Source organism: Corapipo altera, unplaced genomic scaffold, assembly GCF_003945725.1.
Source record: "Corapipo altera isolate COAL_440 unplaced genomic scaffold, ASM394572v1 60891, whole genome shotgun sequence".
Classification (NCBI taxonomy): domain Eukaryota; kingdom Metazoa; phylum Chordata; class Aves; order Passeriformes; family Pipridae; genus Corapipo; species Corapipo altera.
Window position 1 is genome coordinate 2941 of NW_020885384.1, and position 10081 is coordinate 13021.

General features: G+C 64.2%; 1 protein-coding gene across 1 annotated transcript in view; it reads left to right on the forward strand.

Moving 5' to 3' along the window:
- Positions 1-10081, forward strand: part of LOC113940451 (basement membrane-specific heparan sulfate proteoglycan core protein-like) — a gene marked incomplete at both ends in the record, with an annotated part of 16544 nt that overhangs the window by 2792 nt on the left and 3671 nt on the right. The window contains 28 exon segments of the mRNA XM_027631597.1: positions 140-278; positions 351-502; positions 598-736; positions 814-965; positions 1051-1189; positions 1273-1424; positions 1509-1647; positions 1729-1880; positions 1964-2102; positions 2192-2335; positions 2410-2544; positions 3054-3235; positions 3314-3506; positions 3585-3764; positions 5773-6033; positions 6199-6394; positions 6471-6568; positions 7016-7282; positions 7374-7486; positions 7565-7712; positions 7797-7913; positions 8145-8229; positions 8315-8429; positions 8431-8460; positions 8541-8640; positions 8725-8834; positions 8908-9016; positions 9096-9194. Of these exon segments, the coding sequence (XP_027487398.1) occupies positions 140-278; positions 351-502; positions 598-736; positions 814-965; positions 1051-1189; positions 1273-1424; positions 1509-1647; positions 1729-1880; positions 1964-2102; positions 2192-2335; positions 2410-2544; positions 3054-3235; positions 3314-3506; positions 3585-3764; positions 5773-6033; positions 6199-6394; positions 6471-6568; positions 7016-7282; positions 7374-7486; positions 7565-7712; positions 7797-7913; positions 8145-8229; positions 8315-8429; positions 8431-8460; positions 8541-8640; positions 8725-8834; positions 8908-9016; positions 9096-9194 (3985 nt within the window).

Sequence of the window (10081 nt, forward strand, 5' to 3'; positions counted from 1 at the left end):
CCCTGGTGACTCTGTGTAAGCCCAGGTGGCCCAGGGAAGCCCAAGTGTCGCCGTGCAGACTCGAGTGGCCTCATGCAATCCCAAATGGCCCCGTGCCAGCGCTGATGGCCCCGGTGACCCCTGTGTCCCCTCCCCACAGGTGTCTGGCTCCCGACTGCGGCTGCTGCAGGTGACGGCGGCCGACTCGGGCGAGTACGTGTGCCGGGTGACCAGCGGGGCCACCACCAAGGAGATCTCCATCATGGTGACCATCCAGCCCAGTGGGGCCAGCGCCTACCGTGAGTGGGGACAGGAGGTGACAGGGGACAGTGCCACAGGGTCAGGGGTGACTGTCCCATCTCTGTCCCCAGCTGCTGGTGTCACCCCCCCTGTGCGCATCGAGTCCTCGTCCTCCTCCGTGGCCGAGGGACAGACCCTGGACCTCAACTGCATCGTGGCTGGGCAGGGACAGGCCACTGTCACCTGGTACAAGCGTGGGGGGTCCCTCCCAGCCAAGCACCAGGTAGGGGACCGAGGAGCATTTTGGAGTGGGAAAGGGATTTTTGGGAGTGATGAGGGGTTTGTGTCCCCATTCTCTCCTGTGTCACCCCCCTACAGGTGTCGGGCACCCGCCTGCGCATCCCGCAGGTGACAGCGGCCGACTCGGGGGAGTACGTGTGCCGGGTGACATCAGGCACTGCCACACATGAGACATCCCTCATCGTCACCATCCAGACTGGCGCCGGCTCCTCTTACGGTACCAGGGGTGGGCGGTGACATGGGGACACAGTGGGGACACTGTGGTGCCCCCACTGACCCCACTGCCACCCCCAGGCGTCGGTGTCACGCCGCCGGTGAGGATCGAGACTTCGTCTGCTGCTGTCACCGAGGGACAGACTCTGGACCTCAACTGCATGGTGGCAGGACAGGGTCACCCCCATGTCACCTGGTACCGGCGCGGGGGGGCTCTGCCCCCCAACAGCCAGGTGGGACACAGGGGAGGTGGCATCACCCCGCAGGGCACAGCCCCACGACAGGCATTGATGTGTACCCAACGTGTCACCTCCCCAGGTGTCGGGGACCCGGCTGCACCTCGCCCAGGTGGCGGTGGCCGATTCGGGGGAGTACGTGTGCCGGGTGACCCTGGGCAGTGTCACGCAGGAGGCGTCTGTCATTGTCACCGTGCCCAGCAGCGCCGGCACCTACTACCGTGAGTGCAAGCGAGAGGGCAGCGCTTGGGGACAGTCAGGTGTCACCTCGATGATAAACGTCCCCTTTCCCTGTCCTCTCCAGCCTCTGGTGTCTCCCAGCCCCTCCACATTGAGTCCTTGTCCTCGGCCATTGCCGAGGGACAGACCCTGGACCTCAACTGCGTGGTGGCCGGGTCCGGCCCCACCACCGTCACGTGGTACAAGCGTGGGGGGTCCCTGCCCGCCAGCCACCAGGTAGGGCACAGAGGGAGGTCACCTTGAGTTTGTCCCATCCCCTGCTCTACAGTGCTGACTTGTCTCCTAATTGTCCCCTCCAAGGTGTCGGGCAGCCGCCTGCGCATCCCCCAGGTGACGGCGGCCGACTCGGGCGAGTACGTGTGCCGGGTGACATCGGGGGGCGTCACCCAGGAGACATCCCTCATCGTCACCATCGATGACGGGGCCAACCCATCCCACTGTGAGTGCCACCCTCTGGGGGACGGATCCTCACCCGTGTGGGGGACCACTGGGGACAGTCACTCCAACCCTTCCCATTCAGCCTCTGCCATCACGCCGCCCATCCGCATCGAGTCCTCAGCGTCCTCTGTCACTGAGGGGCAGACCATGGACCTGGACTGCGTGGTGGCCGGGGAGGGACAGGCCACCATCACCTGGTACAAGCGCGGGGGGTCCCTCCCGGCCAAGCACCAGGTAGGAGGGGACACCTGCGGGGTGGGGGACGGTGGCTGTGGGTGGCTGGTTGATGCCACCACCTGGTGTTGTGATGTCCCCAGATGTCGGGGTCCCGCCTGCGGCTGTCGCAGCTCTCGGTGGCCGACTCGGGGGAGTATGTGTGCCGGGCAGACACGGGCAGTGTCTCTCGCGAGGCCACTGTCACCGTCACCGTCACCTCCCGGGACAGCTCCAGCTACCGTGAGTGCAGCCATGGGGTGGGGGAGGATGGTGGGGGGTGTGGGTGACATGGGTGACCTCATGGCTTCCCTGTCCCTTTGTCCCCGCAGGCCTGCAGAGCCCCATCATCTCCATCGACCCTCACAGCATGGCCGTGGCACCGGGGGAAGATGCCACCTTCAAGTGCCGCGTCCACGACGGCGCCCGGCCCGTCAACGTCACCTGGCGGATGGGACCTGGCCAGCACTTCCAAGGTATAGTGGTGCCCGGGGTGGCCCTGGCACGGTACCCAGCATGGCCCTGGTGCTGATGGCTGCTCCTTACCCAGACAACGTGAAAATCAGCGCTAATGGCTCGGTCATCTCCATCACTGGTGCCCATGTGGGCAACCAGGGCGCCTACCACTGCGTGGCCTCCAACCGCTTTGGCGTCGCCAGCAGCGTCGTCAACCTCGTGGTGCAAGGTATGAGGTGGCTGTGGTGGCCCCGTCCCTGCATGCTCCAGATGCCCCCCAGGTGGTGGCATCCCCATTGACATCCTCATGTTGGTGTCTCTCGTGGGCTCCGGGTCTTCTTGCACTGGTGGTGTCCCCATCCTCATGTCCTCCAGCTGCCCCCAGGGTGATGGCGTCCCTGTCCCCATGCTGGTGTCCTCACATGTCCCCTCCATGCTTCACCTGGAGTGGTGGCACTCGTGTCCCCATGCTGGTGTCCTCCCGGTGCTCCAGGGGTGATGATGTCTCCATCCCCATGGCCATGTCCTCGATGTGCTCCAGATGCCCCTGGGATGATATGTCCCCATCCCTGGGTCCTCCATGTGCTCCAGATGCCCCTGGGATGATGGGGTCCCCAGCCCCACTCCCATGCTCACATCCTGCTCGTGTTCCCGACATCCCCAAGGTGATGGTGCCCCCGTGGCCATCCCTCACGGTGGTGTCCCCATCCCCACAGCCCTGTCCTCCTCCTTCTCCAGGTGCCCCCACCGTGTCAGTCATGCCACCAGGCCCCGTGACAGTGAAGGAGGGCAAATCCCTGAGCCTGGAGTGCCTTGGTCGGGGCGAACCGCGGCCACTGGTGCGCTGGAGCCGGCTGGGCTCCCGGCAGAAGGTGGAGCACCAGACCCTCCTGCACATGGACAGCCAGGCCATCCTGCAGGTGAGGGGGCACCCCGGGGTGCTTCAGGGCACCAGAGGATGCCCAGTGCTCACCCCACACCCTGTCCCCTCCACCCAGCTCTCCCCAGCCAAACCAGAGCATGCTGGGACCTACGTGTGCACGGCACACAGCGCGCTGGGCTCGGCGCAGGCGCGGGTGGACGTGGGCGTGGAGTCGGCGCAGCGGCACCCCGGAGCTCCTGAGGTCACCGCGCCGGCCACTGTCACCGTGGTGGCCGGGGACACGGCCACGCTGCACTGCACTGCCACAGGTACGGGCGGGAGGGGTGGTGGTGCAGGACAGGCACCCCAGGCAGTGCCCGACCTGACGGGCGCCGGTGTGGCCGCAGGGGACCCGATGCCGCGGATCGAGTGGTCGAAGCTGCGGGCACCCCTGCCCTGGCAGCACCGCGTGGTCAACGGGACCCTGGTGATCCCTCGTGCCGCGCAGCAGGACTCAGGCCAGTACATCTGCAATGCCACCAGCCCCGTGGGCTCCACAGAGGTCTTCGTCACCCTGGACGTGGAGAGTAAGGAGAGGGTCCCAGGGGGGTTGGGTGCCCCTGGGCCCCTCCTGCCACCTTCACCTCTACCACCACCCATCCTCAGCTCCTCTCTGTCCTTCCTCTGCACGTGCCCATCCCCATCGCTGCTCCCACCCTCACATCCAGCCCTTCCCTGTGGGACCATCCTCATCCCATCCCAGCGCTCGTCCTCTCCATCTCCTCTCAAGATCTGTCACCCAGTCCTTCCCATGGATGTGGCCACCAGCTTGTCCCATCTCTGTGCACATCTGTCTCCACTTCTGCTCTCTCCTCCATCCATCCATCCATCCATCCCCTATTCCTGGATCCATCCACGGTTCACCCCTCCCAGCTCACACCCACCTCTCCATCTCTGCTCGTATCTCTCCTTCCATTTCTTCCTCATGAATCCATCCATCACATTCATCCCAAACACACCTATCTCTCCATCTCCTTACTCCTCCATCTATCTCTTCCCTGTGGATTCACCCATCTCTGGCCCATCCCAGCACATGCCCATCTCTCCATTTCTTCTCACACCCTTCCATCCATCCCTTCCTTGTGCATCATCCGTCTCATCCATCCCAGCACACACCCAACTCACCATCTCCTCTCTGACTCTGCCAATCATCCATCCATCCATCCATCCATCTACCCACAATCCCCTCCCCTTCATCCATGGATTCATCCATCACTCAGCTGTCCCAGCTCTCCATCTCCTAACTCCTCCACCCGACTCCTCCATCCCAGCACACACCCATCTCTACATCTCCTCACTTCTCCATCCACCTTTTCCTTGTGGATTCATCCATTGCTTATCCATCCCAGCTGATATCCATCTCACCATCTCCTCCCACACCCTTCCATCCATCCCTTCCTTGTACGTCCATCCATGTCATCCACCCCAACACACACCCATCTCTCAGTCTCCCCTCAGACTTATCCATCCAACCCTTCCTGGTACATTCATCCCTCACATCTTACTCTCCATTTCCCAACTCCTGCATCCATCTTTTCCTTGTGCATCATCCATCTCCTCCATTCCAGCACACGCCCAACTTGCCATCTCCTCTCAGACTCTGCCAATCATCCATCCATCCATCTATCCATCCGCCCACATCCCCACCTCTTCCATATGGATTCATCCATCACTCAGCCATCCCACCTCCTGTCACACCCTTCCATCCATTTTTTCCTTGTGCATCCATCTTTCATCCATCCCAGCGCACACCCATCTCTCCATCTCTGCTCACACCCCTCCATCCATCCCTTCCTCTTGGATCCATCTGTCTCTCACCCATGCCAGCATGTGCCCATCTCTCCATCTTCTCTCAAACTCTGCCATCCACCCATCCCTTCCTGGTGGATTCATCCATCATTCAGTCATCCAGCTCACATCCACCTCTTCATCTCCTGTCACACCCCTCCATCCATCCCTTCCTTGAGGATCTGTCCATCCCTGGTCCACCCCAGCACACACCTATCACTCCTTTTTGTCCCAAACTCATCTGTCCATCCATCCCTCCATGCATCCATCCCTCCATCCATTTCTTCCATATGAATTCATCCACTTTGTCCATCCCAGCACATGCCCATCTCATCATCTCTTCTCAAACTCCGCCATCCATTCACCTACCCATCTCTCCATCCATCCATCCCTCCATCCATCCATCCCTCCATGCATCCATCCCTCCATGCATCCATTCCTCCATCCATCCATCCCTCCATGCATCCATCCCTCCATCCATCCCTCCCTCCATCCATCCCTCCACACATCCATCCCTCCATCCATCCTTCCCTCCTGGTAGATCCATCCATCACTCAGCGTCCCAGCCATCCATATCTCATCTCCTCTCCCACTCCTCCATCCATCCCTTCCTCACAGATCCATCCAACCCTCATCCATCCCAACACCCACCCGCCTCCACCCCCCCCACACCCTGCTCCAACACCCTCCTTGCCCCGCTGACCCGTTCCCGGCCCCATCCCCGCTGAGGCTCCGTGCATCCCGCAGCCGCTCCGTACGCCACGGTGCTGCCGGAGGACGCCGCGGTGCGCGCGGGGGACGCGCTGCAGGTGCAGTGCCTGGCGCACGGCACCCCCCCGCTGCACTACACCTGGGCCAAGGTGAACGGGAGCCTGTCGGGGCGCGTGTCCCACCGCGCCGGCCTCCTGCGCATCGGCCCCGCCGCCCCCGCCGACGCCGGCACCTACCGCTGCCTGGTCACCAACCGCGTGGGCACCGCCGAGGCCTTCGCCCGCGTGGCTGTCCACGGTGAGCCCTCTGGGACCAGGGTACCACTGAGCTCTGCGTCACTCCAAGGTTGCTCCCGGTGCTGCCTGGGTGCTCCTGGTGCTGCCTGGGTACTACCGGGCTCTGCATCCCGCCCGGGTGATCCCAGTGCCACCTGGTACCATCGATGTCCTCCACCCCTCCCAGGTGGCACTGCTGAAGGTGTGGACATCGGTGGTGGTCCCTTGGCGGTGCGGGTGACCCCGGGGAGCCTCGTCAAGGGAGTGGGTGGCACCGCCGAGTTCGCCTGCGCCGTGTCCGGGGACCCCCGGGCGCGTGTGGAGTGGCTGAAGGAGGGCGGGGAGCTGCCCCCCACCCACAGCGTGAGGGACGGGGTGCTGCGGTAAGGAACGGGGGATGGGGAGGTGGGACCCCCCTGACCCCCTGTGGGGTCCCTCACCCCGGCTGTGTCCCCACAGGATCCCGGAGCTGGCGTGGGGGGCACAGGGGGTGTACGTGTGCCGGGCCAGCGCCCCGGGCGGGCAGGCGGAGGACAGGGCCACCCTCACCGTCCAGGGTAGGAGCAGCACCGGGGCACAGGAGACCCCTGACCTATCCCCCACGGGCACCTCCCCCCACACAGGGGCACCCCAGTACCTTCCATTTCCCTAAATCCACGGTCACCTGGGCACCCCCCAAGTCTCCCAACACCCATGGACACCCCGATATCCCAAATCTCTCCCCATGCCCACAGGCACCCCAGTACCCTCAATCTCTCCCCACACCCATCACAACCCTGGTACTCCCTGTCTCCCCATGCCTGTGAGTACCCCAACACCCCCAACGTCTCCCCAGCCCATAAGCACCCCAACACCTCCAACACCTCCCCATTCCCAATCCCACTGGTCCCCCCATCCCCTTGAACACCCCATTTCTCCCCATCTCCCACTCCTCTCGTGGCACCCTGGGCTGCGATGCCTCCCTGTGCCAGGGGGTCACCCCAAAACCCCGCTGTCCCCCCAAGCTCTCCCCAGGGCCCTGATCAACATCCGGACAGCCGTGCAGACGGTGCTGGTGGGGACGACAGTGGAGCTGGAGTGCCTGGGCTTGGGTGAACCACGTCCCCACGTCACCTGGAGCAAAGTGGGGGGCCGCATCCGTCCCGGGGTGCTGGTCCGCGCTGGCACCCTCACCATCGAGCGGGTGGAGCGGGCGGACGCGGGGCAGTACCGCTGCACCGCCACCAACGCCGTGGGCACCGTCCAGTCCCACGTCATCCTGCACGTGCAAGGTGGGCACGCGGAGCTGGGGGGACACACGCGGAGCTGGGGGGACACACATGGTGTCACCGCAGCCCTGGTGACACCCCCGTGTGTCCCCAGCCGCCCCCCAGATCGCGGGGCAGCCAGAGGTGAAGGAGGTGTCCGTGGGATCGGCGGCTGTTCTGCCATGCCTGGCGTCCGGCTTCCCGGTGCCAGAGATCACCTGGAGCAAGGTGAGAGGGAGGGGTGGGGTGGGGGGGGAGGGTCGGGGGGCACCGTGTGTGGGTGCTGACCCCCACACTGTGTCACAGCTGGAGGGGGAGCTGCCGGCGGGTGCCAGGGTGGAGGGGAACGTGCTGACCCTGCCGGCCGTGCGCCCTGAGGACGGCGGCGTCTACACCTGCACCGCCGGCAACCACCGCGGCCAGGAGACGGCCTACTATGTGCTCAAGGTCCAGGGTGAGGAGGGGCGGACGGGCAGAGGGCTGGGCAGGAGTGGGGGTGATATCCCCGAACCCCTCCTGACCCGCCCTGTCCCCACAGAGCACCTGGTTCCCTATTTCGGGCAGTCGCCCCAGTCCTTCCTCCCCCTGCCCACCATCAAGGACGCCTACAAGAGGTTTGAGATCCTCATCAGCTTCCGGCCTGATGCTGCTGATGGTGAGCCCGTGTCCCCCATGTGTCCCTGTGTCCCCCTCCATGCTCTCTCCACTGTTTCCTCCTCCCTTCATCCTCCCCCTGCCCTCCTTTATCTCCCATTCTTGTTTCATCTGAGCCCCTCCACTTTATGGGGGAGTTCTCCTCCATCCTGGGGGGATTTTGAGATCCCCTAGGACATGACCCCCACCCCAGGGTGGGGACCCTCCTGCCTGAACTCCTCCCACCCCTCAGGACTTCTCCTCTACAACGGGCAGAGGAAAAACAGTGGCGCCGACTTCATCTCCTTTGGGCTGGTGGGCGGCCGCCCCGAGTTTAGGTGAGAGCCACGAGTGGGTGCTCTGGGACAGGGGGGAGATGGATGCCAGCACCCACCCACACCCCTTGTGCCCCAAAACAATCAGGTTTGATGCCGGTTCGGGCATGGCCACCATCCGTCACCCCGTGGCGCTGCGGCTGGGCCAGTACCACACCGTGCGGCTGCTCCGCAACCTCACCTGGGGCTCGCTGGCACTGGACGGGCACCCCCCCCGTTAATGGCACCTCCCAGGTAGTGATTCGGGGGGTGGTGGCAGGTATTGGGTGGGGGTCAGGGTGCTGGAGGTGGTGCCCACCTGTCTATGCCTGCAGGGGAAGTTCCAAGGGCTGGATCTGAACGAGGAGCTGTTCCTGGGCGGGTACCCCGACATCAGCGCCGTGGCCAAGACGGGGCTCAGCCGTGGCTTCATGGGTGAGTGCTGGGTTTTGGGGGGCACCAGGGCGGGGGGGGGCTGGGCATCACGTGGCAGTTGTGCCCATCCCCATCCCTGCGCAGGCTGCGTGCGCCAGCTCCGCATCCAAGGAGAGGACGTGGCCTTTGGGGACATGGACCTGCAGGCACACGGTGTCACCAACTGTCCCACCTGCCAGGACCGGCCGTGCCAGGTGAGGTTGGAGGGGGTGGGAGGTGCCCACCCATCGCCACCCACGGCTGACACCCACATCACCCCTTCCCCAGAACGGCGGCGTGTGCCAGGACGACGAGAGTGGCACCTACATGTGCCGCTGTCCCCACGGCTTCACCGGCAGCAACTGCGAGTACTCGCAGGCTCTGCACTGTCACCCAGGTAGGTGACACCACCCTGCCGTGGGGATGGCACCTCGGTGTCCCTCTCGGCTGGGTGCTCATGGCTTGTCACCCCACAGAGGCCTGTGGGCCCGATGCCACCTGTGTCAACCGGCCGGACGGGCAGGGCTACACCTGCCGCTGCCACCTGGGCAAGAGCGGGGACAGGTGCACTGAGGGTGAGTGACACGGGGACACGGGGCTGGCACCGCCCTGGGGACATGGCACAAGGTGGGGACCATCCTGGGGAGGTGGGACATGGCTGGGACCACCCCAGGGAGATGGGCACAGACCTGGGACCACTGTGGGAACTTGGGAACATGACTGGGTACCACCCTGGGGACACGGGGATTGGGTGAGCATCACCCTGGGGAAATGGGGACATGGCTGAGGACCATCCTGGGGACACATGGATGGGGTGGGTACCACCCTGGGGAAATTGGGGACATAGCTGGATACCACCCTGGGGACATGGGGATTGGGTGAGTATCACCCTGGGGAAATTGGGACATAGCTGGGGACCACCCTGGGGACATGGGGATGGGGTGGGAAGCACTCTGGAGATGTGGGCATGTGATGAGAACCACCACAGGGAGATGGGCACAGGGCTGGGGACCCCCGGCTGTGGACATGGGGCTGGGACCACCCTGAGGACACAGATGGTCCATGGGGCTGGGACTGTTCCAGGGAGATGGGCATGGGGTTGGGACCCTGGGGAGATGGATACGAGGCTGCCACCACCCTGGGGACACTGGCACGGGGATCGGGACCAGCCTGGGGAGATGGGCACTGTGGGGATGGAGGTGTTGGGGTCCCACTGTGGGGTTTGAGGTTGGGGTCCCACTGTGGGTATGGAGGTTGTGGAGGGATAATGGGGTCCCACCATGGGGTTGGAGGTTGGGGATGGGTGATGGGGTCCCACCACGGGGTTGGAGGTTGGGATCCCACCATAGGACGAAGGCTGGGGATGGATAATGAGATCCCACCTCGGGGATGGATAATGGGATCCCACCTCGGGGATGGATAATGGGATCCCACCTCAGGGATGGATAATGGGATCCCACCT